The 27,376-nt window shown below is 38.2% G+C and overlaps 1 protein-coding gene across 1 annotated transcript; it reads right to left on the reverse strand.

The window, feature by feature from the left end:
- Positions 1 to 5,895: 5,895 nt before the first annotated feature.
- LOC147917291 (protein FAM170A-like) lies at positions 5,896 to 26,398 on the reverse strand. The gene is given in 7 exon segments (XM_087430330.1): positions 5,896 to 6,304; positions 6,306 to 6,525; positions 7,597 to 7,753; positions 8,651 to 8,763; positions 14,112 to 14,261; positions 15,417 to 15,557; positions 26,290 to 26,398. Coding segments are annotated over 7 exon segments (1,299 nt in total).
- Positions 26,399 to 27,376: the final 978 nt, after the last annotated feature.

Below are 27,376 nucleotides of genomic sequence, written 5' to 3' on the forward strand. Positions count from 1 at the left end.
CAAGCCCAAAGATACAGTATATAAAAAACCTTCTGTTCATATAGTAAGACAGGATACTAATATAATCTGTATCTTTTAACAGATCCTGCTTTCACAATTGCCAAAACTTGGAAGCAATCAAGATATCTTTCAGTAGGTGAATGTATAAATATCAGACAATGGAATATTATTCAGCACTAAAAAGAAATGAGCTATTAAGCTATGAAAAGACACGGAGAATGCTTAGATGCATACTGGTAAGTGAAAGAAGCCAATCTGAACAGGCTATGTACTATATTGTTCCAACTATATATTTTGGAAAATGAAAAATATGGAGAAAATAAAACATCAGTGGCAGCAAAAGTTTGGGAGGTGGAGTGAAGAGGTGAATTGTCAGATTACAGAGGACTTTTAGGGCAGTGGAAATACTCGATATGATATTATAATGATGGATTTTGACATTATACTTTTGTACAAACCCACAGAATGTACAACACCAAGAGTGAATCCTAAGATAAACTACAGACTTTGAGCAATTATGATGTGTCAATGCAGGTTCATCCTTGGTAAAAAATATACCACCCTGGTGGAGGATGTTGATAATGTGGGAGGCTATGCATGGGTGGGGGTAAGGGGTATATGGGAAATCTCTGTACCTTCCTCTCAATTTTGCTGTACCTAAAACTACTCTAAAAAGTAAAGTCTTAAAAAAAATTTTTTTTAAGATGTTGCTAAGAGTTTTGCTTGAAATTAAAGATATAACTCGAGGTAATTTGACTTAAGAGCTTGAGGTGATTTGTAAGAGTAACTACTTTTACTGTTATGAAAGTAAAATGGTCATCCATTTGGGATGTCTTTCCAGTCCCTAGAAAAAAGGCGTTTGGCACTTGAGGAAGAATTATCCAACTCAGCATTCATGGGTGGATTACTACGCTCTTGAACACTGGCCATCTTAGGAGAAAACATCCTTGCTAATATCTGAGTGTTTTGAGGAATTGAGGCAGATAGAGGAGTGGAGGCAAGAAACTCAACAAAAAATAAGTTCCTCTGGCATACGATAAAAAAACAAATAACACCATAGGCTGAGGTTCTCAACCAGGGGCAATTTTTCTCCCCAGAGGCACATTTGGCAATGTCTAGAGTTATTTCTGATTTTTGTAACTGGAGCAGTGAGGGAGAGGAAACACTCATTACATGTAGTGGTTAGAGTCCAGGGACGCTGCTAAACATCCCACGAGGGACAGAACGGCTCCCCACTTCCCACCCCAGCAGAGAATTATCTGGTCCAAAATGTTAATAGTGCCCAAGTTGAAAAACTCTGCCATAGAGGAACAAAACATGATCATATGATCAGAGAAGAGCAAATGACCATGGCAGTATGATGACAAGGTCAAAGGCAGGATGATACTTCAAGTCAGGACCTGGGGTGCACTTCACAATTAACAGGAAATGTGGGAGAAAAGGTAGTAAGCAGCTGAGGTGGAAAACAAAGGAGTGACTTCATCGTGGTCAAAATAGAGATAAGAGATCTTAGGTCCATTGTGTATGTTACAGGTTTTTTTTTTTTTGAGCCGAACTCTTCAACAAAGATTATCCCAGGTTTCTTGATAAAGGCTCCAGGGTTTAAAGGTAAAATGCTCATAATAAAACCAATAATTCCATAAGTTACTGTAAAACTAATGGTATTAACTGTGACCAAATCCTAATGAAGATGGAGGAAGGAAAAATGGGTATAGCGTCATTGGGCATTTTCTTCACCTTCAACCTTCTCCAAAACTATTGTTTTACTTTTTCTCAAAGAAAATAAATCTAAACCATTTTTTTCTAACTTTACCATCTGTGAATCATGAGCCATGATAACAAATCTATCACAGCAAAAAAGAGACAAAGTTATTACATTTCAACAGAGACATAGAAGATGACAGATTATTAACGTTGGATTGAGAAGCAATTTTGTCATAGACAAAATGATTTTACTTGTAAAAGTCAAGAGACAGACATCATAATTTCTGCTCTTTTTAGAACGCTATACATCTCTGTTACTTTGGGAAACATCTACCTATAGAGTCTTTATGAATTTATGAGTAAAGAAAGAAAATCAAGATGACACGAGAGGAGAGGTAAGAGCAGTGGCTAAGTTCTATGTTAATGACAACATAGTAAAATGAGTAATAGAGTGAAGAAAGGAAGTACAGAGAGCACAGCACATGTGCAATATGTTTAAATTTTAATAAAACATTATGTCGTGCTTTGATCCACTGTTTCTCTGGTGAGTACAACTAAAGAATGAGCAGAAGACTATTCTTCGGGGAAAGCAGTATTTTGCAGTGCCTGAAAACACACCAACGAACCATTTTACTAATGTATAAAGTCAGTTCTGTGCTCATAGATGCTCATGACAATGGGGTCAGTATTTCTGGATCTAATGCGACCGCATTGTTTTCCACTGTTCTTGACCAGTGGGAGCTCTGCCTCACGACTCGCAACCATGGATCTTGAGGCATGCAAGACAGAAAGCTTCTGACGCTGAGACAGGACTCCACCTGTATTCCCGGTCTCTCCTCCCTGGCTGAGAGTCCATTTACATTAAGAATTTGTACAAGAAAGAATCATTTTGGTGGCCAGTAGGTTGTTATGGACATACTGTACATAGCACACATTGGTGCCTAATAAATGCCATTGTCCTCAGTTCTATTAAGTTTTAATGGTTTAAGAATAAGACCAAATATTTCTCTACAGTAAGCAATCAACAGAATTAAGATAATTATGTACATAGGTGCCAAATGTAAAGATTGAAGGAATGAATACTCTTTTGGCATGTGGTTGAGGTTCAAGATTTACTGAGAAATGCTGAAAATCACGAAATGTTTGATTTATATCAGACATGCTGAAAGCTTTGTTTATTTGTAAAACACACTGCGAAGTGATGAGGCAGTGTACCAATTTGCCATCTAAGCCGGTCATATACTGACCTCCCAAAGGATACTGGTAGAGCATATAATAAATATTTGAGATAAATGTAAGCTTTTAGAAATGCAAGAGCTATTAGACTAAAACAGATATATTAGTTTGCCCCCCAAAATAGTGAAATATTAACTAGTTAAAATAGTTTGTCAAAATTTACATTTAACTAATTTAATTTTACCCTCAAGACAGAAAGCGAAATCCACTTTAATGTAACCAGATTTACTTAAGACACAGATATTTAACATTGTGCAAAATGTCAGAATACTCTAGTCCCAAACACCAGTGAGAAAAATAAACTAGCAACAAGGAATGTGACCACAAATAAAGTGGCACCAATTTTAAGTCTAAATAAAATATCCAAGCAAAATTGAACTGCAATGGGTTCAATCCTCTGCAAAAGAAGACATTTGTGAAAAATTAAGGACATTAGTTTTACAGATATTGAAGTTGAAAAGGAATCTGATTGAAGTGCATTGATAACCTCCATTTTCAGCGATATTGACCTCAAAACCATATATACAAACAGCCCACATTTTATTTACATCTGAGTACAAAAATTCTTTAAAAAATTAATGTTGATAAATATTTGTAGAATCTTATGCTTCAAAGAACATAAAGACTCTTGTATATATGTATATATGTATATATATATACATGAGAAACATAACTTGTGTTTTAAAATTTCATATTGTAGAGGTTTCTTTTCTAAAAGACTATTAAATTAATGGCACAACTAATGGATAATATGACATCTTTCACCAGTATTAAAAAAATTGTTGAAACCAATGACATTTCTGAGTTTTACTCTAGTTGCGAGCTAAAAAGTTCCTGCCACAGTTTCGTGGATGATGGCAAAAGCCCCAAGACCCCTGGGACAGTGACAAAGGACTTTATTTCTGATGGCCCAGAAGGCAGCAGGGACAAATAGTCATATTCGTCTCCCTTGCTCCTCATGTACCATGGGGCTGAGGCATAAATGCTCAGCTGGATGCAATACTTGCTGAAGGTTTGCATTAGAGCTGAGTCAACCCCAGAATCCCATATGATTTTATTGGGCACAGCACCAGTTTATTGATGATGGTAATGATAAGGCTGATGACGCTGCTGATGACAAACAGCACATTGAGAGTTTACTGTGGGCCAAGCTCTGCGCTAAATGGTTTTCATTTATTATCTTACGAAGTTTTCACAATAACATCACAATGTAGGAACTATTGATATTCCCAGAGGAGATGATGGACCTTAAGCAGAGGGAGCTTAATTAACTTCATCCCATAGAAAAGGAATCCTGAAGCTTGGTTCCAGAGAGCGTAGCTGTAGTCACTCTGCTGAAGTCCTTTCTTTCATGATGAAATTACTTCTAATCTGGGTACTCAGAGAGGAAATTGGTCAAATTTCTCCTCAAAATCCTTAAAACCACCCAAACAGGTAAGGATCTCTCATTGAAATCACATGAGACTGACAAATTTATCTATTGTATTTAATTATACTGAGAACTATGTGCAAAGATAAATTTTAGACATTGCAGTGAAAGAATACATAATATTTGCAAACCTCATACAGGACAGTGGTTCTCAAAGTGCAGTCCTTGGACCAGCAACATCGACATCAACAGGCAGCTTATTAGAAATGCAAATTTTAGGTTCCACCACTACTGAAACACAAATCTGAAAATGAGTCCATGCAAACAGTTTTAACTAGCCGTCCAGATGATTGCCATGAGGGCTCAAGTTCAAGAACCGCTGCTGGGAAAACCCTAGCTGGTTTCCAAATCAGGGAAACCAAAAATCGTATGAATGGGGAAGGAAAGACACATTATGAAAACAGGGAAATAGATCAAAATAATTCATACAGAATTGTTACTCTTAGTTCTCTTCCAACAATTTAGCTTAGAGAGTATCCTGATAAGCACACATTTTCCCAAGATGGAGAGTTGAAGAGATGTTTTTTTTCCCCCTGGAGAATTTAAATGGCCCCAAAGAAAATCCCTACAAATGTGAAATTTGAAATGGTCAGTATTCTTTCATTTACCCCAGTGAGACCCACCAGTTGACAAATCCTGCATATAGTCACAGAGGTTCCAATCAGCTTTTTATGCCTCACTCTAAACTTGATACAAGTCAGATTGTAAGTGAATGTAAGCAATCAAGGCATTTTCAGACATTGAAGGTCTCAAATGCAATCTTTCTCAGAAAACTCCTGGAGGTTTTACTCTGCTAAAACAAGGGAGTAGACCAAAAGAAGAGGAAGACCTGGGATCCATTGAGTAGAGCTTCCAGTAAGAGCACTGGAAGTATATTCCATGAGGATACTTGTGCAGAAGATAGTGTTGTGGCATTTAAAATGACAGAGAGAGAGAGAGAAGAGGTAAGCAAGATCTAAAAATAATAAAGTAGAAACTCTAGATTAGACCTAAGTGCCTATGTAATTTAGTATATGATAATGATGTTAAATCAATGGTGGAAAAGTGACAAACCATTGAGGAAAAACTGGACATTTAAATAAGGGAAATTAGGGCAACTGAAGAACTATTTAAAAAATGAAATTGGATCAATACCTCAGATCATCACTTGTTTTAAAAGGAAAATATGAAAAAAATAATAGCCCTGAAAAACATATAGATGTTTTACTTTATAGCCAAAGGGCACAGAAATCTTCTCATTATGAATCAAAATCTTGCTCTTTCATGTGGTGTGATCCTCCTTCTTCTCCCTCCTTCTCAGGAGAACTGTGGATAGTGTTTAAAGGGGGTCTCTCCTCCTGCTGGGGGTGTGGGGGTCGAGGTGGTGGTGGAGACGTGCATAAACAAAGGCAGGTTCTATGGCTGCTTAGTGAAGATGAAGCACTCTCAGTAGAGTCTGGCCTGTTTCACCTCCTCTCTTTTAGGGGCTGAAAAAGAAAATATGTTTATTTGCACAAGGTTGTTTTCTCGCCAAAATATTTTTCTTACTAGCATGCAGATGTTGCCTTCTTGAACTTATTCTTCCCTTTCTTGTTCTCCTTGCTCTGTAGCCCAGCCAAAGCACAACGGAAGGCATGGTAGCTAAAGCCCTCAGAGCCCCCGAGCTCCACATGCTTCTGAAGGATCTCTAAGCTGAGGAAGACCCGGCAACAACCCATGCACTTGAAGCCACTGTCCAGGGTCACCAGGTGTTCGGGCATCTTGGCACTAGAACACTCATTCAGAGCTGTAGGCTCTGCTGGACTGCCAGCCTCCTCCCTTTTCTCCTGGGCTTCACTAGTGAAATTGGTCTCACTCTCAGTTAGGAGCTCCTTCGTAAACACACGAGAGAGGCTGACTGGTGTGGCGATCTTCTCAGGAAAGGTCATATCTTCTATTTTATCTTCTTTGGTGGGGCTCCCATCTTTCCTCTGTATCTGACAAGACAGCCACATCCCGTTTTTTTTGGACTGGCATGTAATAAATTTTCGTGACCCTTTTCTCTTTCATATGTACTGAGGGCCTAATACTATGAACCAGAGGAAATGAAAAGGCAGTCTCCAGTAGCTCCATGTTCTGGGGTAGAGGCATCTCAGGGGATCCAGGACAAGAAACATTTGGATGTAGTTGATTTATTCCTGGGAAAGAAAATTTCAAACATAAGAAAACTAGAATAAGTGTGTGAAGTCCGTAGGAATTAAGATGGCCATGAGAATATTCCGATGTGAGCATGTGGAGTGGACGTACACATATATAGGTGATACTTCAGAATTCTCTGTGTGGTACATTTCATTTGAGGTGTGTACATGGTATAACTATGTGGGAATGAGGGTGTGATGTGTCTCATGGAGTGGTATGTATGTTCTGGGACGTATCTGGTGAGTGTTTTTGATTTTGGTAAAAGGAGATGGAGAATGAGTGTGTGCATGTGTGAAATGTGGTGTGACAGTACTTGTGAACAACTGCAGGAGTGGTAGATGCTCTTACTGTGAGACAGTAAGACTTAGGGTGTTAGAGGAAGTGTACGTGAGCTCTCAGAATGTGCAGCTCTGCGATGGGCCAAAGGCTTTTCTGGGTGAAGTGGCATATAGATTAGAAAGACTGCATAGCAAAGTGCATTCCCTTCAAGGCATATGAGTTTTCTAGAGTTTGACCTAGCATAAAGGAGTTAAAACAAGTTATCTGTGTGAGGGGATGTGAATTATTTATAGGATTAGTGTATAAATGGGTGAGTTTGGGACAATTGTGTGAAGGAATGAAGGTGTAAGGGTGTACCCATGTAATGCTACCAGAGGATAGGAAAGATAGATAGGGAATAAAGGCATGGATCTTTGAGAGAAAAAATGAAAGGAAGAAGAAATAGGGCCATACCTGCTATGAAGGAGTATAGATGTGTAAGTGTGTGTGAGGATATGAGTTTGTGCTCATCTGAGGGGGAAGGTTCTGATTAAATTCCCATACGCATATCAGCACTGCCCACTGTCTCATCTGCAGCTGTCCCACATGTTGGAAGCTTGTGCTGAGGAAATTTGTCCTCTCCTTGAAGGCACACTCCCTATTTGTCCCTCTGCAGAGGCTTCAGTCCTAGTTCCTCTGCCCTGAAGCCCATTCATGTTTTTGAGGAGAAAGTAAAATAAGTGGGGACTGGGCTGAGCAGTGCAGCTCTATCTCCTGTCCAAGCTCAGATCCCACCTTTGTATCTTCCTTACCATCCTCCTCAGGTGTTATAAGTTTGTCTACTGAGGAGACACAAGAGAAATATTCTGAGGCAGAGGACTTTTCTCCTGTTGTCTGACTCCAGGATGGGACCACTACACATGGTTCATGATGAGAAGCATCCCTTTGAGTCTTCCAGAATCCTGGGGACTGGAATAAAAACACAAAACTTGAGATGTGGCATTTTCTAGGTTCTGTGTTCATTCAAAAAAGACACGTTGAGTGGATACTGTATGTTAGGCATCATTACCACCCATGAGACTTGCTGTCATAGAAATTAAGGTTACTTTCCCATTTGAAACTCTAAAACATTAAGGTGATTTTCCCATTTGAAACTCCATTTATCCAAAATTTAAGTAAACAACAATTATTAAAATTGTGTGTGGTGGATATCAGTGATATTTGGTATCTTTATGTGATATTTCTGGAAATGCATTCAGAAAATTGGAAACTTAGAACCATACCTGAAACACAGTATGCAGTCACTGAAGGTTGGATGTTATTAGCTCAATTTTCCTCACGAGAAATTGTGCAATTAGGGGGTATAGGGTGAAAGTTTTATGAAGAATTCTGCGTGTATATCTATTTATTTATATTTATGTCTATATTTATATAGATATATTTATATTTAGTGATAGATGTAAATATAGAGATAGAGAGAGAGATGTATAGATATAGATAAAATTTTTCCAAGGGTCCCTAGGAACTGGCCACGGTGCTGGAGATGTTTAAATGAAGAGTTCACAGACTTGCCCCAGACTCCTCTTCCAGAAATGTACTTCTACATTTCTCTAAGATTTTTAATCTTCTCATTCAGATCCTTTAAGAGCCTCTTCCAAAGGAGTCAGGGATGCTTACGTGGTACACTGCTGCCCACTGATTAGAAACAGAGAACCTGGGCAGTCCTTGAGAGAAGGAGTCATTTATGGCTGTTGCTGAGCAAAGGAGCTCAGTTCCAGTTCTAGGCATTGCCCCACGTCCCCGCCTGATTCCTCCTCTGCACCTCCTCTCCCCGACCCCCATACCATTGTGAATGAACTTGCCTACAGAAGACAGAAAGCTGCTGAATTCTGAATCAGAATCCTCTGTCATCTGGCTGAGGCTTTGGGCCAACCCAGAGAGTCCAGGCAGCGAAGTGTCTTCAACTGAGTCTAAGACTTCTGGGAAAGACAAGGAAAATCAGATATATGATATTTTTTGCCTTCACTAAATATTCAAGGAATACCATATACAATAACACACATGGCACCTATCCTAATGAAGATTATAGTCTAGATTCTGCTCAAAGTTCCAAAATCCAGCTATACAAAAATATTTGTTGGAATGATGTTTCTGATCACCTCTGAGTGGCCTATGTTGTTTTCTGCAGTGTATCAGAGCCTCAAATTCTTGTCTGGTACATAGTAAGGTGCCTGTTTTATTTGTTATTACTACTGTATTTACCGGATGGATAAATTTGGAGTAGGTACGTAGGTAAAGTAGTTCAGCTTGTCAGCTGTGGACTATCATAGGAATGTCCTGCTGCTTCCTGGGAGAGTTAGATTTTACTGGAAAGAGTGCAATGACTTCTATTTCTTGTCCCCAGCCTCCTCTTCCAGATATCTGCTCCTGTGGAACCTCACACTGAGGCCTCTGTTGCCAGAGCTCTGCAGGACCAGGGCTATGGGGGAACTGCTGGGTTCTGAGCTTGAGTAGGTGACTCCAATGGAATCTCCAAGGTTGACTCCAGACTATACCTCCCCACACTGGCCACAGCTTCCCTCTCAGGAACTTTTAAATGGCACAGTGGTGTCATTGGCCTCATCAGTGGTATCACCTTTCTCAGTGTCCCCTTCCCACATAGGGTTCTGACTCAGTTTTCATCTATATTTTATATATATAAACTATCTCAAAACCTTCCCAATTTCAGGCAAATTCCACGTCCTTGGTTTTTTCCTAGTAAAATTTGTGTTTTTCTTGAACCAGCTCTACCTCTACCATGTATTTAAATATATCATGAAAATCCCCAGTTAGCTTTTCTTCCTTCCTCTTAATCTACATTTCCAATGGAAAGGACTATGTCTTTAAATTCACAAGTTTCAATAAATAAATAGGTAAATTCTTGTTTCTGGTAAAATAACTCAAACACATTAAGCCCTTTCCTCTGTTTAAAAACCTCTGTTAACCCTGGAACCAAATTCTTACTTCTTAAAATACATCCACTTTGTCTCTTAGGCCATTGGAGAGTGTCTGGTGGGTCATGTTGGTGTGGGGATGGGGAAATTTAGTGTGTGTGGTATGTTTTTCATAGTTAGTTATGTGCCATGTTTGGTGAGTGTAGACTGATGTGTGAGTGTCTGCTATGTTTCTTCAAGAATCTTATGTAGTGAGTGTGGGGTGAGATGGCCATTGTACATGAAGGTAGTGTGAGTGTGACATGTTGGGTGACATTGCAATAATTTCCATATGTAGAGGCAATACCTCTTCCATGTATTATGCGTGATCTGTGTGTCATGTACTATTGAAGTTCAGGTAGTTATATAACCCCTATTTGGATTATATGAGAGACTCAGTGGATCTGAGTAATTTTGTGAGATCTGGTGAGTCCATGACAGTGTTACAGACTGACCATGTGAAGGATAGATAGGAGAGAGATCATAGAGCTCCTAGAGTGTGGAATTACATGAAGGGACTAAGGGATTAGGAACAGAGACGAGTTTTAAAAGGTGTTATATGATTGCGATGGCTTCACGTATGGTTAATGTGAAATACGGAGTTCAACAAGAATGGGACTATTTGTGTGAGTTAGAGATTGTGATATTGAAAGAATGAGGTTAGAGAAAGCAAATTTGAGGAATATATATGCTGCAACATGAGGGTGTGAAGGTTCAATATGTGAGGATCTGAGCCTATGAGTGTGTCTGAGAGTATAAGGACAGGGGAGAAGGGAATGGAGAATAAAGGGATGAATGTTTATGGAGGTAGAAGTGAGAGCATATGGTTCTGAGACTAGCTGTGGATGTGACAGAGTAAAGATTCATGTGTTTTTGTGAGGGTAGAAAGTTGTCCGAGGCAAGAAATTAAGAATCCCTTTCAAATCTCTGTCCCTTCTTTACCCACGAGAGGGCATACACTAAGGAGCTTTGCTCTCCTCTTGAAGACAAAAGCAGAATCTACTGGTTCCTCCCTACATGCTTTACACTGGACCTTTCCAGCCCATTTCAAACTGGTTGTCAGAGATTTGCCCACATTGTGACCAAGAGATTTCATCATCTCAGGTTCAGAGTGAGTTAGTCTTCCCACTTCTCTGACAAGTCTGTCATTTCATTAGTCCTCCATCTTCTCAAACATAGCCCTGTTCTGAAACCCTTGAACTTCTGGACACTTGTCCTTTCTGAGATTTCTCTTGAATCTTAAGGTTTTGTTCTTACAGATGCAATGAATATCTCTTAGAGGAGAAAGAGACCTCATGTTCTTGCTGTAGTCTGGACATGGGTTTGTATCAGCTTCTATCTCCTGTCTATCAGCTTGTAGACAGGAAATCTCAGCCGGATCTCTCAGCCACGCTAAAAACCACCTTTCCCATTCCCCATCTCCAGTTTAGACATCTCCACTCACGAGTATTCTCGTTGCCACAGGAGATGCTCGAGAAATATTTTGAGATACAGAAGTTTCGGTCTTCCTTCTGGGCAATATGAACCAACTGTGTAGTATCCTTTTGTTACTTCAAGATTTCTGTTAAGTTGAATGAAAATTAATGAGATATATCCAATTTTTCATCCATTCAGTACACTTTGATTGCTCATTCAGTGCCAGACACTCATGGAAACAGCAGTCTCTTTTCTGACTGAAGTTCCCAAGTATAAGTATTCAATAATTTTTAATTTTGCCCAAGTGGTGGTGGCTGGGTGAATATAATATAAGTACATTGTCTTTATGGAGCTGCATGCAGTGTGTCTTGGAACTGTGCTATCACACAGAATGCAGTCAATGTAAGATATTTTAATATTTGTTTACCTGACTATACATATGTCACTATGTTTAACACATTCATTTTAGTTATCACAGGCTGAATAACAGCCTTCCTAAAGATACCCATATCTTATCCCAGAACCTGTGAATATTACCTTATAAGGCCAAAGGCACTTTGCAGATGTGATTAAACTAAGGATCTTGAGGGGCCGGCCCCATGGCTTAGCGGTTAAGTGCGCGCGCTCTGCTACTGGCGGCCCGGGTTCGGATCCTGGGCACGCACCGACGCACCACTTCTCCAGCCATGCTGAGGCTGTGTGCCACATACAGTAACTAGAAGGATGTGCAACTATGACATACAACTATCTACTGAGGCTTTCGGGGGGAGAAAAAAAGAAGGAGGAGGATTGGCAATAGATGTTAGTTCACAGCCAGTCTTCCTCAGCAAAAAGAGGAGGATTAGCACGGATGTTAGCTCAGGGCTGATCTTCCTCACAAAAAAAAAAAAAAAAATTAAGGATCTTGAGATGGGGAGAGTATTTTGGATTATATGGGTAGGTCCTAAATGTTATCCCAAGGATATTTATAAGAGGAAGGCAAGGAAAGTCAAAAGTAGGAGTAACAGATATGACAATGGAAGCAAGAGTTTGGAATGAGAAGGTAAAGGGGCTACAAACCACGAAGTGCAGGAGGGCCCTAGAAGCTGGAAGAGTCCAGGGGTGGATTCTCCACTGGAGCCTCCAGAGGGAACCAGCCTTGACTTTAGCCCCCTCCCCACCATATGACATATTTTGGACTTCTGGCCTGCAGAACTTAACAGAATAAATTTTTGTTGTGTTAAGCCACTACGTTTATGGTAATTTGTTACAGCACTTTATAGCTAATAAGTAAATATATAACCTTAGCCTAAGGCTCTCCATATATTCGGGATTGACTGGGGCTTTCCAAATGGGTTGGCTCTATTTACCCCATTTCCCTTCTTTCCTGAGTGCAGAGCTGCTTGTCTGAGTCAACGGTGCTGCCCACTCTTTGTGCAAAATAAGCAGCTTAGAATACTCTAACCCTCAGTCACTGTCTTACACGTTCTTGTCATCCAGCACTTTAGTTACGCCTGTTTTGTTGATCAGTTCCGATTTAGTGATTATGATCTTTGGTGTTTAAATCAGCAAAGCCTGGTTATATTCAGTCACAGACTTACCAAGTTCTCAGCTCGCCTTTTGTTCCTGACTATCATGTTTCCTCTCTGTTCTATTTCATTTTTCTAAATAAATTATTTCTGTGCGTGTTTTTTTACATTTTATTGTTTATAGTTTTTATCTGAAAATGTCTTTATATCCCCCTTTTCTTGTATGCTCACGACTATTCTTTATCTTCAGCACGCTATTTTATATTGACATTAGGTTTCTACAGTTGCTATTGAGAAGTTTACTGTCTGATGAATCATCATTCTTTTGAAAGTGTCCCGTCTCTCACTAGTTGCTTTAAGCTCTTTGTTATTGCAGTTCTGAATTTGGGGTATAGTGTACCTAGGTGTAGATTTACTTTTGCCTGTCCTATATCGAGCTTCATAACAATGTTTCCTGATTCTAAGGATTTATATCTTCCATCAGTTCTGAAAAATTCTTAGCCATTATCTCTTTATCTGTCTTATTTTCTGTTTTATTCTTCAGAAACCTCAATTTCACATGCATTATATTTTCACATTTTATTCTCATTTATCGTAATCCCTCCTTCATATTTCCCATCAATTTATCTTTCTGATTTATATTGTAGGTAATTCTTCAGCTCTATCTTCCAGTTCATGAATTTTCTTTTCATCTATGTCTAATTTGCTGTTTAACCCGTCCACATTTATATAGTTTCTAGAACAATATTTTTCATTTCTAAAATTACTATGTGGTTATTTTTTAATCTGTTTTATTTCTTGATAGTGTTTTATTTTACATCTTTAATAATTTTAAAAATTCTTATTTACCATCCCTACAACATTGTTCAGTTAAGTTTTCTTCTTCAGAGTTAAAAGTTGCTGTTTGTTGTGTTTGCAGAATCTACCTTATAGTTATGCGTTGTAGTTTTAGATTGTGAGCTCATCTTTGGCAAGTCATTATCCATAGGACTCTTCAGCATGATTGACCAACAATCCAGAGTTCTTTTACTTTTTCTACTGTCAGACATTACTGGATTGCAACTAGCTATGGTTTAATTTTATATTAATTCTTCACTTTTAGGTTTAACTGACAACATAGCAATTATGAACACTGTGCCTGTGAATTCTACCTCTTCCCCCGATAAATGACATTTTCTCCAAATGTATACACAGAGTTCCTCCCTAATGCCAAAAACAGTGAAAAGTATTTGTAATGAGTTCCTGTTGATGGTACAGAAACAGAAATCTAGACTCCTGAATAAGAGAAGAGGAAAGAAGATCATGACTGAGCCCAGAGTACACCTTTCTATCAATGGCTAAGCAGAGACACTGAGCTGAATTTCTACAGGTATGCTCAGATCCCACTGCCATGATCTGCCTAGACTTTAGCTGCTCTTCTTTTCTCCTTACCAGCATGAGAGACATCATAAAAATTTGAGAAAGGAGAGTAGTAGGGGAAGCATTCTGATTCAGAGGCTCCATCTCTTGCCTCATGGACCAGGTTGCTATCCTCCAAAGAGTACCTAGATTGTGGATTACATTTGTTTAAGTGTGAGATTCCTAGAAAATGGAATAAAAGTCATAAAAACAGCTTGTTACATTCTCCTACATTCTTCTCTCCAATCTACTCTGCTCTGCCCCTGTCCCATGGAAATACTTATTTTGTTCTGAACAGTTGTCTTTAGCTTGGGCAGAGAATTGGCATATTTCAGTATTCTGTGCTTCTATCTGGATCCCACCATTAAGGCTGCTCATACTCAATCACCTTGGTTAAGATGTTTGGCACCATTTGCCTTCCTCTACATCTTTCACAGTTTTATCCTCTGTATCCCAACTCTCAGAGATTCACAATCTCAAATGAAACAATTGGTAAATTTTTATTTTTGAAGAAATAAACTACTTATTATTATTATGTCACTGTCCCTGTTTCAATGTTAACCAAGCTCATTGCTCATTATTTAACTATTTAAGATTATCATCATCTCTCATGAATGTGTCTGGTATATGTATTATGCACATTTGTAGCAAAATGGTGTGGTGAATGCAATGTGCTTGGTGTGTATAAGTTCATAACATATTGGTTAAAATTGGGTTAGGGTTTAATGTGTGATTGATTTGGTTTGAAAATCTGAATATGGGGTGAGTTTTGTATAAATGAGGATGGTATGTGTGCTTTGTGTCTGTGTGTTAGCTCAGCACATATCTATGTGTGTAGATTGCATGTCTTATAATTATAGATTTGTGTGTGTTTTACATATTGTTATGTTGTTTACACGTGCAATGTTATTATTGTAAATACTCTCTTTGAGACTAGCGGAATTAATGTATTTGTAAAATATAAGGGAATAGTGAGAGAAGACAAAGATGTGAAAAAACAAAGGATGTAAGAGAAAGAATACACGAGCTTTCAGAATATAGAACTGTGTGAAGAGCCAAATAAATGATGGTGCACAGAAGAGTGTGTAAGGCTAAGTGTATAAGAACACATCATTAGAAAATTACATTCAAAAATAAAAGGATGAAAGATTGAGTTCTGAGAGGGATAAGATAGAATATGGACACTAAGGCCTGGCAATTTAACTCTTAGGCATTCACCAAATTCTTTCGGTACTGGGCAGCCTTGTATTGACTGACAGGCAGAATCACTCAGCTCTTCTCTGGGCTTTGCCTGCATCCCAACTTCCCTTTGCATCCTCTACAACAGTCCCTCCTCACCAGCACCAGTGAGCTTGTCTATAGAGGAGACACAGGGGAAGTTTTCTGAAGAAGAAGAATCCTCCTCTGCTCTCTGGCCCTGAGTTGGGGCCACTGCTTTGTGTCTAGGCTGCAGAACATCTTTTTGTAAATTCAAATTTGCTGAGAAATTAAATAAAAATAACAGAGATGTGGTCTATGTTTGGTGTTTGTGTATTAATCCATCCATTAAACAAACAATAAGAGTCTACTATGTGACATGTTCAGTGACTACACATGGCTTCCATCTTCACAGCATAATATGATTCCTATGAAAATTTTAAAAGTACAGTAATATTTATCGTGTCAATATATATCATGAGTGACTGGGTTTGCTCAAGGTGTGTTCTTTGTAAATGGAGCAGAGACTGCTAGCTGTCTCCTTTCTACCTGGACATACAACTAGATTATATTTATCAGTTTCCCTGTAGGTAGTTCTAACCATGTGATTCAGTCTTTGGCAACAGAAAATGAGTGGGAATGACATGTGCCGTTTCCAGGCACAGCTATACAACCCTCCTCTGTGCCCCTCCATGCTCTTTTCTTTTCTAGCTCATGGCGATGTTGATACCCCAGGCTCTATTTGAAAGCTGCATGTTAATGATAACAAAGTTTTCATCAGTCCAAGCCCATGAAGTAACTTATGGAGGAGACTTGCCCTATTGGCCTGCACATATATTCTGATTTCTTATTTAAAGAAGTATTAATTTGTTGCACAAATAAGTACTGTGTATTGGTTACTAAGGCCTAATCTACTCTAACTAATGAAGTAGGGATATAATGTGTTTTTGAGAGGCAAATAATTGGACCTGGTATGTAGTTAGTGAGAAATTATGTTAGATATTAATATGTATCTTCCCCTGGCTTATTTATGTTCTATATGAGTGTATATGTGAATAGGGGTGAGTGTCTGTTTTACATGTCTCACAGGTTACACTCACACATCTCTGAACATGCACTAACTTTATTGAAGGTGAAATGAAGACAGACTCACTCTCCAAGTCTCCTTCCAAGGGCCCATTGGAGTATGCAGAAATCCCAAACATCACTGGAAATATCAAGTTCTCTTCAAGAGTCTGAGCCACCACTTGGAACTTGGGAGTTGACTCTAATCTCTCCCCCTCCCACCACTGAGCAATGATTCTTCTTCACAGGAGTTAGTTGGTGACTTTTAATCTCCATAGTAACCAGAACTATTTCAGCTTCCCATTTTCCATAAAAAGCCAAACTTTCCCCTCAGTTCGACCCTTCTGGTTAAATAGTATTTTGTAGTGTGTATGTGTGTGTGCATGTGCGTGTGTATCCAGATTTTTCTTACATTTCACATAGGAGGCTCACATTTACATCTTCATAGTCTGAAACAAAACAACTTGTTTTTATTCCTGAGAAATAAATTCTTTATGACTTTATACTTTCATCCTTGCAGAACCAGATTTAAGGGCTCAAACTTTTTTTCCCAATTTTTCCGTCACCTTTACGAGCCACTTTCTTCTTCCTTAACAGGAGAGAGTACTATTGGAAAACTTATAACAACATCATTTACTTAACCAATGCCTTTAGACAAAAATTAAATAAAAGGAAATACTTTTTATAAGAAAAATCATACTAATCCACCACTATGTCTGTGACACAGTAACTCAGAGTGACATGGTGTAGGTAATATAGATCCTAAGCCTCAGAGACAAGGACCTGGTCATCTGTACTTCCTCTTTAGTCTCAGACTACCTGGGCGCTCAGAAAAACTAGCATACATCTCTCTCTCTCCCCCTTTCTCCCTTCCTCACTGTCCCTCTCCCAAGTTCTCTCTCCCTCTTTTCCTATCTCCCTCCCTTCCTTCCCTACCCCACCACAACTAGGAATCCTCTCTCCCTTTTTCTTTAGAAGGCAATTCCTGGTTACCCTATGCACAGAGAACATGCGTAACATATACTTTTTGATTTCTTCGCAGTTTGGGGGGAATCTTTGCTTTCCAGATGTTTCCTTTTTTCTTTCTCTTTCATGGTTCAACTCTTTGGAGAGTGACTCAAATCAGGTACCTTTATTTCTGAAACTCTGCTCTTAGAGTGTCAGTTAGTGATAAAGAATCAAATTAGTACATTCAAGAAGAATAAAGCTCTTGAGAGGCTATCTCCTCACTGAAGCACCCTGACCAGTGCTCAGCACACCATCAGGGCTATTATGATGCAAGTCCTAAGACCTCAGCAGTGTTCTATGACCCATAGACTACATCAGTGCACTCCAGGGACCCAGCTGATATTCACAGGACTGCGACAACCCACTGACTAGGATGATGCCTTTTATCCAATGGAAACTCTCGTTAACTTAAATTTGTATATCTTACACTTGATATCAAAACCAGAGGATAGATGACTTGGATTAAACAAAGGAAAATATTTTAGGGTAACCACATTACTAAATCTTCTCAATGGTGAGGATAAGGCAGCACCTGAGAGAACTTGGCTTAGAGCTATGCCTGCCTCATAGAAAATAGTAAATGTTATATCTTAGTAGTAGTACTATTTAACTTATGTACAAATGTAAGTTATATGTGAGGTATATATTGGTAAACAGGTGTGGATCTGAGAACATCTCATAATTGCATAATTGCACTCTAACATTTATTGAATTTCTCCCACTATTGAGAATAGTGCACTATTGAGAATTATGCATTTTTAAAATAAGCCATTGTCTCTTTGCCACTCTTTTCCTCATCACTTCCTCAGAGGCTTGGGGAAAGAGGAAGCCCCTGGCTTTACAGCCCGGCCCTCATCATGAATCCTGTTTTTGTCAAGTCTGAAGGTCTCATTCTCCATGCTTCCGTTCCAGGCCCCAGTCTACGTCTTCTGGAAACAGCTGGGCTCTGTAAATGGTTTGTACTCTGTGGTTGGCTCCATTCTACCTCCTACTTATCACTGACTATGCCTCCTCCCTTGGAGGCAATATGTATTTACTTCCAACTTTAGCAGTTACATTAGAAGCAGGCCATGATCTAGCCTCCTTGAGTCTCCTTTACCTCCAACAGGCCTTGCCTTTGGGTGTTCCCCCACTTAGCATGGGCTCAGCTTCTTATAGCCACTGAGTGATAGGCACATTTATCAAGAAATTCTCAGCGTTGTTAGCTATCAGAAAAAGTAAAAACAAAAGTTAGATACTATTTTACGTATATCATATTCATAAAATTATATCAAACCATACAAATGATTATAAGGATACATGAAGAAAGGACCTAAATTATCTAATGAAGACCAGGATCTAAAATGAAGTATTGACCTATGTAGCCACGTTGACGATCATTTAGCCTACAGTGTGTAAAATTAAATAAGCATATAACCTATGACCATATAATCTCACTTCATACAGGGATCTTTACAAGGATGATATTCATATCATTGTTATACTAGAAGGGAGTTGGAATTTTAGTTTAGTTTCCAACCAAAGCAGGATGGATAAGCAAAATGTAGTAGGTGTGTATTATAGAATTCATTTCCAAGGACAGAAGTCAAGTCCATTAAAATATATACCTATAGGGAGGAGCATCAGGAAGGGACGGGTGATCCAAGATAAAAAGAAAATATAATTCAATGAAATAATCACAAGTGGCTCCTTGACCAGGCTAGTGACTAAGAATTATATAACTCAATACTCCATAATTAAAAAAAAATAAAAGAAAACAATCTCTCCACAAAATAAAATGGCTCAGATTAGGTCTAGATGACAGAGAAAGGATTGTCCTAAAGACCCTTTACTGTATTAATTTCCTATTGTTGTTATAACAAATTACCATAAACTTAGTTGCTTAAAATACAAATCGATTTTCTTACAGTTCTGGAGGTCAGAAGTCTAATATGGGTCTTAATGGCCTAAATCAAGGTGTCAGCAGGATTGGTTCTGTTTGGAGGCTCTAGGGGAGACTCCACTATAGAGGCTAAGTGCAATCCTTGGCTCTTGTTCCCTTCCTTCATCTTCAAAAGTTAACACTGCAACATCTGCTTCCATAGTCATATCTCTGCTCTATTACTCTACCTCCTTCTCATAAGGATTCTTGTGATTACATCAGCCCCAGAAAGGTAATCCAGGATAATCTTCCCATTTCAAAATCCTTCACTTACTCCCATCTGCAAAGGCTTTTCTGACACTTTGACGCTTAAGGGAACATTCACAGATTCCAGGGAATAGGAGATTGATTTTTTTTTCAGAGGGCTGGGGAAAAGTGAATTTTTCAGTTTCTACACCAAGACAAAGAACAGAGAGTGGCAGAGTAAATTCAACTATAATAAAATACAGTAGGCTTAGAATAGAAAACCCAAATTAAACAAGAGCAATAGGAAAAAAAGGGCACAGCAACTATGTAAACGTATTGAGTAAAACAAAGCAGAAACAGAGAAACAAAAACTCCAGTTTGAAATTAAATATAACCCAAGGAACAGAAGAACAATTACATGAGAATTCTTCATGGCATAGAATTTAGGCAACTAGATTCAATAAAACAAGAGTTCTAAGATAAAATGACAAGTCAATGCAAAGAAATAAAAATGGAGAATTTAGAACTGAGGAAAAAAAAATAAGGACGCTAAGCAAGGTCAAAACAAGCTAAATAAAAAAATTAGAACCAGAAAAAAAACATAAAGCTTCAAACTGAAAAACTGGCTTATAGATTTGTGATAAGCGTGAAGGGAAGAGATAAATATATAATTAATTAGAAGACAATAGATTAAAAAAAGGCCAAATGACATAACATAATAATAAAGAGGTTAACAAATAAACCAGACAATTATTCAAAATATAATACAGTAAAATTTTCCTAGGATGAAGGAAGAACTGAAACCACAAACGAAATGGGTACACATTTTTTCAGGCAAAAAAAAAGAGGACAACTTATAGAAATTCATAACCCCCAATTACATATTTTTTATCCTCAAGGATAAAACAAATACACAAAATTCTTCGGGTATCCTAAGAGAAGAAGCAAGTCACTTATAAGTGCTAAACATTAACTTGGGTTTACTCTTTTATTAAGCAACATCTGTTGTTTGAAAATAGTAGAGTACTATCTGTAGATATTGAAAAAAAGGTGATACTGCAATATGATTTGCAGCCAAGTTGTTTTCAAGTGTTAAAGCAACTGGCTGACATTGTCAAATGTGTGTCAAAAAATTTTCAGGGAATATGTCTGCTATAAGAGCCATTCTTGAAAAAGTCACTTGACTCTGTAATAGAGCCAACTCAAAAAAGAATGAAAATGCCATGAAAAAAGACGAACTTAACACTCCATTCCCAAAGCCAGTAAAATATTGGCAGCAAACATCTGCGGATGGAGGTGGGAGTGGGATGGAAACTGATAGACCCTACTATATTATACCATTTCCTATGAATGAAGTTTGGGCTTCAGGCCTTCAAGCACTGGTCTAGGTCTACTGCTCCAGGCTTTCTGTCATCCTGTTCTGTCTTACTATGTGCTCCAGCACTATCTAAATTCCGATGGTACCTCTGCCAGATGTTTCTCATCTCTGCTTTTGCTCAATCTGTTCTTCCTGTCTTGAAAACTCATACAGCACCTGAGGCTTAACTGTTATTGCATTTAGTACAGTGTATGCTTAATGGGTCAATGTTAAAGTTTTCCTAGTCAGAAATTTTGAAACATACATCACTGTACACTCAGTCTAGCATGGTAGTGATTGCTCAGTATCCTCTTTGAAGTAACAAAAGCCACACATGGGTAATCATAAAATTTTAAGAGCAAATAGAATTCTTAATAATGCAGCATCCATGAGCCTTACCCGAAAATGCAAAAAAATTAACCTGACAATGAAATCCAGCCAACCAAGAGAGGATGAAAAAAAAATCCCTCATATACTATGAATATGGTAAAATGACTAGGGAAGAGCACTCAATACATTTAAATGCAAAAATAAAACAAAACAAGTACAGAAATTAAGATTACAGAAGGGAATGCAGATTTTAAACACTTTTAGAAAGAAACTGCTACAAAAACTAGGATATAGGGAGAGAGGAGATGGGTAAAAATATGTTAATTTTATCTTTAATGGCAGAATTTAATAGATAAATACTAAAAAATGAAACAAAATTATTCCTCTCTCACTATTTTTCTTATCTTTATTCTTAATCATAAGGGGTATTTTAGTATTAATAAACGTATTTATGAAACACAAAGTTCAACAACACTGTTAGCTTCATTCCTATTTCATTTTTTCTGATAAATTCAAGTATAATTAAATTTTAATTAAATAATTATAGTATGATTCAATTTCTGTAAAATAACTTTTGTTCTTCTTTCCATCCATCCATTCATTTATACATCCATCCATCCATCCATTTATCCTTCTATTTCTATATAGGCATAGATATGTATATTCAACCACAATGATACCCAGCTAATGTTGAAAATGGTTATGATTAAGTAATTTGGAGTAATTTTTAAACTTAAAATTTTTAATAACTTTTGAATTTCCATTTTAATATATACTTCTTAAACAAAAATACTAAATTCTTGATAAATTTTAAAGAAAATAATGTAAATCCAGGAAAATATTTTGAAAACTTTGGATAATTAGTCTAGTGTCCTTTCTCTGAGTACCGCCTCCTTTTAAAATACTTCTGCTTAATAATAAGTCATCACATCTTTGAAAGTTTCTGATTTTTGAAGGAAGGTAATAGTCTTGATAAATACTTTTATGTGATTGTCCTCTTATTTAAATATAAGGTGGAATATATGTGACAACTGATTAGCTCATAATTATGCAAAATATCACCCAAAAAGGATCAATGAAAGCACAGAAACACATTCAATAACATTAGCAACCCACTCAGACTGGTACACTGTCCAATGATAGTGAAATGCATGTGAATAGAATTAGATAACTTATGACTGCTCGATGAGGCACCCTGTCCTAAAGACATCCTCACAGGTCAAGGTATTTTATTTTATATTTTTACATATACCCTCTATTATATAATAGTAACTCAAGTGATGGCACAAATTATTCTAAGTGGACAGCTACAATTATGCATAGAGTTGAGTCAGTGATAAATTTTTAATGGGAAAAAAAAAATCCTCAAGATATAAGATATCCACCAAAATGAAAACTCTATAAGGGCTGGATCTATGATCTACCTTGTTAACTGCTGTATCTCTAGTATCAGCAAAAATAGTAGACATTTGAGATTTATTGAACAAAGATATGTATAAATCTATAAATAAATTAAGATGAATTAATTCAGATAGTCAAAAGTGTGTTGAGCTTTTCTCTGGCTTTAATTAGTTAACTTACATTAGCTAAAGAAACAATACATCTCATAATAGAACATATCTATTCTAACATAGAATATTTTAGCTTTAAAACTAATTTACATACTTCATTTCTTCTCACAAAAGAGTGGATTTGAGTCATAATTTATAAAGAAGAAAGGTTAAGAAAGTCTCAGACAGTTAAGCAATCTTCTTGGTCATATGACTAGCGAGTATGCAAAGAGTCTCTCTACTAAACATGAAATGAAACAAAATTGGTTTTTCCTTGATCCAGGAGAAGCTGTGTTCTGTTTTGAATGCTGCTCTTGATAATATAGTGTATAAGCTTACTAAAGCCATTACTTATTAGGTTAATCTATCAGTGGAAATTTTGACTTAATGAACCAGCTACAGGACTTTTAATGACGCTTAGCTTTTTTAACACTCCCAAATAGCAGATTTTGTAAAGGTCAAAGATACTGACCAGAATAGCACTTGCTTGATGCCGACTCTCAAGGGGAAGCTTAAATAACAGACTTCACACCCTCCTGTAACATCCAACCTGTACCAAGTCTCTCTGTTGAAGCAAAACTTTCCAAAGAGAATTGTGAGGCTGAGCACAAGGACGAAAAACAGAAAGCAAAAAGAAGGCTATGAGTGAGCCTTCTCAATTGTTATCTACTTGGCTTTTGCTTCTGACAGCTGGTGGAAGGTGGAGTAGAGGTCAGAGGATTGAGTAAGCAAGGAAAATGTGCAAGAGGGCTAATATCCCAAATCCTTCCTCCAATCTTCTCTTTTGAATTCTGCCATAACTCCTCACTGAATGTGTAGCTTGAAAGGAAAGAGACAAGTGAGGTTATTTCCTGTAATGATCTGGCTTGAGTCAGATTTAGAAATGTGAGGCAGAGTAATTTAAGAGCATGGGCTTGGAAGAAAGCTCTGAGTTTGAATCCCTTAGACAATCTGTCACTTAGTACCTATCGGAGGTTGGGCAAGCAAGTTGAACTTTCTATGCCCCAATTTCTTTATGGTAAAATAGTGGCAATTCTATGGATTTGAAGATTAAGTGATACAAGTCTTAATACACTTCCTGGATGATTGTTAACACTCAATAAATATACATCAAGAGTTGATTGTATGCTGAGTGTTTTCACATAAGATGGGTATAAGAAATTACAAAACTCTTAAATCAAAATGTCAAGGTTTAGCACTGAAAATTCGGTAAAACCAAATTGAAGACATTTGAAACAGCTAATTTACTTTCAGCACTTACTCTGTTTAAATATTTTCACATCCTACTTAATTTTAGTGATGGAAGTCATTTTAGTCAATTTCCTTTCTTTGTTCTCCTTTATTGGCCCAAAATGGCAATTCTCATTTGCCTTTGAAAATCTCATGAAAGAATTGCTTCTCTAAAATTCTCTTAAAAATTGGCATTGTGCTGCTTTGATGAATATGTTTCTATTTTCTTCATTTAAATGCACTTTAAAATGGTTATCTGACAGATTAGATGCAAAAAGTTTTATCTGTTTTCTAGCAATGGCTGTCTTTTACTACCTGTGGTGATAAAAACATCTCTTCCTATGGTGATAAAAGGATATTTAACATTTCATTGCATCAAATTACCTATAGTTAAATTTCTTTATGGGAGTTTGCATAATAGGAAAACATAATGTTTCACAAGTTTTTAATAAACTAACTCAATCACCACAGGAGAAAGTAGTTACTAACCAACAGATGATTTGCAAACACAAATCTTTTAACAGAGGCATCGGTGCTAAATGCTTGGTGCTAATATTTGAGATTTCTTGGGGATCTATTTTATTTTATTTTTTAAACTATAATAAAAATTTTTATTTGTATAATTTATTACCTGTATACCTATAATAAAAGTTTCTTAGTTTTGCTAATAAGAATAACTTTTAAGAAAGGCGATCTATTTTAAACAGCTACAATTTCCTCATAATTTTCTATTGTTATTTTAAATATATCTTAACATTTATTTTCAAGGCAAAAAACATAGAGCTGAACCAGTGAAATACACTCCATGGTAAGCACAAAAGAGAAATATGAGATAGTTATAACCCCAAAGTTATTTCATAGAGGAAACATTCTGAAGTATATTATCAAAAATCAATCTGAGTATGTACTTGATTTGTGAAAGGCTTATGTAAACATAACTTGAACACACTTAAAAAAAGAAAAGCAAAGACAAAAACAAACTTATTTCTATGACCCTGATACCAGCTCAAGACAAGCTTGACATAAGGGAAGCCATATTGTAGAAAAGAAATCCTCTATTGTAACTTTGAATGACCTCTGACAAACTAACCCAGCTGGATATGCACCCTCCAGGAGATCCAACTGCTCTGCAGATTTTACAACCCCTGCTTGTACATGTACCTCCCAGCTGTGATAAGATGATAACTTTGTTCTTTTGAGTTCCTTAGGAATGTGATGACCCCCAAACAGAGAATCTATGCTGATAGCCATCATCAGTGAAAACTGAAAGATCTGGTGTGGCACTCCCAGTCTGTAACACCAGAAGGTCAACATTCCTAACCCCCTCTGCAATAACACAATGGCCTGTATAACTGCTGTAAGATTGCATGCCCCCTTAAGATGGTTCTTTTGGACATAAGTCTGCCATCTTCCCTCTTGCTAGCAAGTCCTTTGTCTCCTACCACCTTGCCTCTTGACTATTGGCATGTCTTGTGGCGAGCAGAAGGCCCCATGTTGGGTGGTACCAATTTTGGTGACCCAGACGGGACGTTAAGTCCTGCTCGTGGCCAGCCGACCTTGTACAGGCAGCCTGTTGGGTAAGTCCCTAGTGGCTGCTGAGGCTCTCTTTGTCTCGGGGATCTGCTCTACCTGCTCTCCCACACCGACACCAGCTACCTCCTAACGCTGATGTGGTATGAAGAGAAATGGTTACATCTGGTGGGTCGAGGGGCTCAAACATCTGGAGTAGGGTAAGTCACCTCGGGGGTCCACCACCAAGAACTTTCCTTCCCCTCCATGTGGGGTCCCCTCTTTGAGAAGGGGGACCATCTGGTAAATAGGGTGCCCTGCCAGAGTGGGAAGAAGACTAGGGCTTCATCCAGAATCTAGGAACCAGTGTCTACTTTGTCTGTGTCTGCATCTGTAAAGATCTCCAGGATCAGACGTCTTTTGGATTTGGGTGAGTGACCTTGTTAAAATGGCCCAGTGCCTAAAATTGTCTAATATCTTGTCAGGATTGTGGGTTAGAGGCTCCACTGGTGAGATATGGCTGCTGGGATAAAGTCCTAAGGCTAGGATTGTGGGAGACAATATAAAGGTTACAGCCGCTGGGGCACTCAAAATGATTGGGTTACGGTCCCGAACTCTGGGATGAGGTTCCAGAGTACCCTGGGTTAGAGTCCCAGAGATTGAATTTCTCTATCTGTTCATGTTTGTCTATGTTCAACTGTGTTATTTGTTAAAATTGGCTGGTTGGGAACTGAGTTTCTCAGTGACTGAAACAAACTGCCTTTTAGACTAATCTTATGAGAGTCTTCTGACTCGGAAGAAAAGAAGCACTGTTCCCTCTGGTCCTTTGGGATGTTCCCAGGTGACTGGGGACTTTACAGAGGTGTTGAGGTGTCTGCCCATGACATGCAATGGCCTCAGAGGGACCGTTCCTGAAGAACATATCTTGAGCCTTCATTGTTCGTGGTGAGGCAATCAGCAGGGGCATCTCGTCCAGGGCTTAAATCACCTGAACTGTGTGGGTGTCAGGACACATAAGGGAAAGAGCTGACCCCTTGATTATTCTTGGGGGAGCTGCTCCCACTAGCTCACTATCAGACCTTGTTGGTTGCGGCCACCTTGATAAAAGCCCCCCCTAAAAGGGAGATAACTGTAAACAGCTGGCAAGATAACCCAGGATAATTTAAAATTACAGCAGCCATTTTGGGCTCTTTTTGAGCCTCCAAACCAAGGAACAAGGAAAAATCTTTAATCTTTAAAGAGTCAAGGGCACCACCTTTTGACCAAAAGTTTCCAAAAGGTATAAGTTCACAGAGAACAGCAGAATCTTACCAAGCTTGTTTTGTGTCCTGAGGGCTTGGCTTGATAATTGTCAGGTTGTGGGGGGATCCCGCAATATGGTTGGATGAAAATAGGGTGCACCTCATTTTGCGGTCAGAGAAAGTCGGACAGAAAGAGTTGCACTCCTGTTTGTGGCTAAGAGTCCTACCAAACTGCCGTCAGCCTCAGGGGAATTGCATTAGCTATTTGAAGAAAGCCTTGGCTGGGCCTTCGTAGTAAGGGTCTTGATTTTAGGGATACTTTAAATTTTCGCAATCTGATTCTAGCTGCAGCATAAATATACTTTTGTAGCGTCTAAATTCTGAAACAATGGGAAACACTAATTCGATCCCCACCTGAAACCCCTTAGGCTGCCCTCTCCTGAATTTGGTGACTTTCAGCTACAGGTAAGCAGTAGGAGCTACTGAATATTCATTGGTTTATTGATCCCTCTCTTCCCAGAGATGGTTGCTACTTTCCCTTGTTTCTGTTTTTTTTGTGCCATTTGTTATAAAGGGAAACCCACAGAGCAAGATGCAGGCAGCTCCACATGCCTGTTGTCTGGGCGGGCCTGCAGTAGACTTTGCCATAGGGCCCCGCCTGTGGAGTATGCTCATAAGGTGGAAGCTATTGCTAACAGGGCATC

Source organism: Ceratotherium simum, chromosome 4 (genome assembly GCF_057802395.1).
Source record: "Ceratotherium simum simum isolate JZ-2026a chromosome 4, ASM5780239v1, whole genome shotgun sequence".
Lineage (NCBI taxonomy): Eukaryota > Metazoa > Chordata > Mammalia > Perissodactyla > Rhinocerotidae > Ceratotherium > Ceratotherium simum.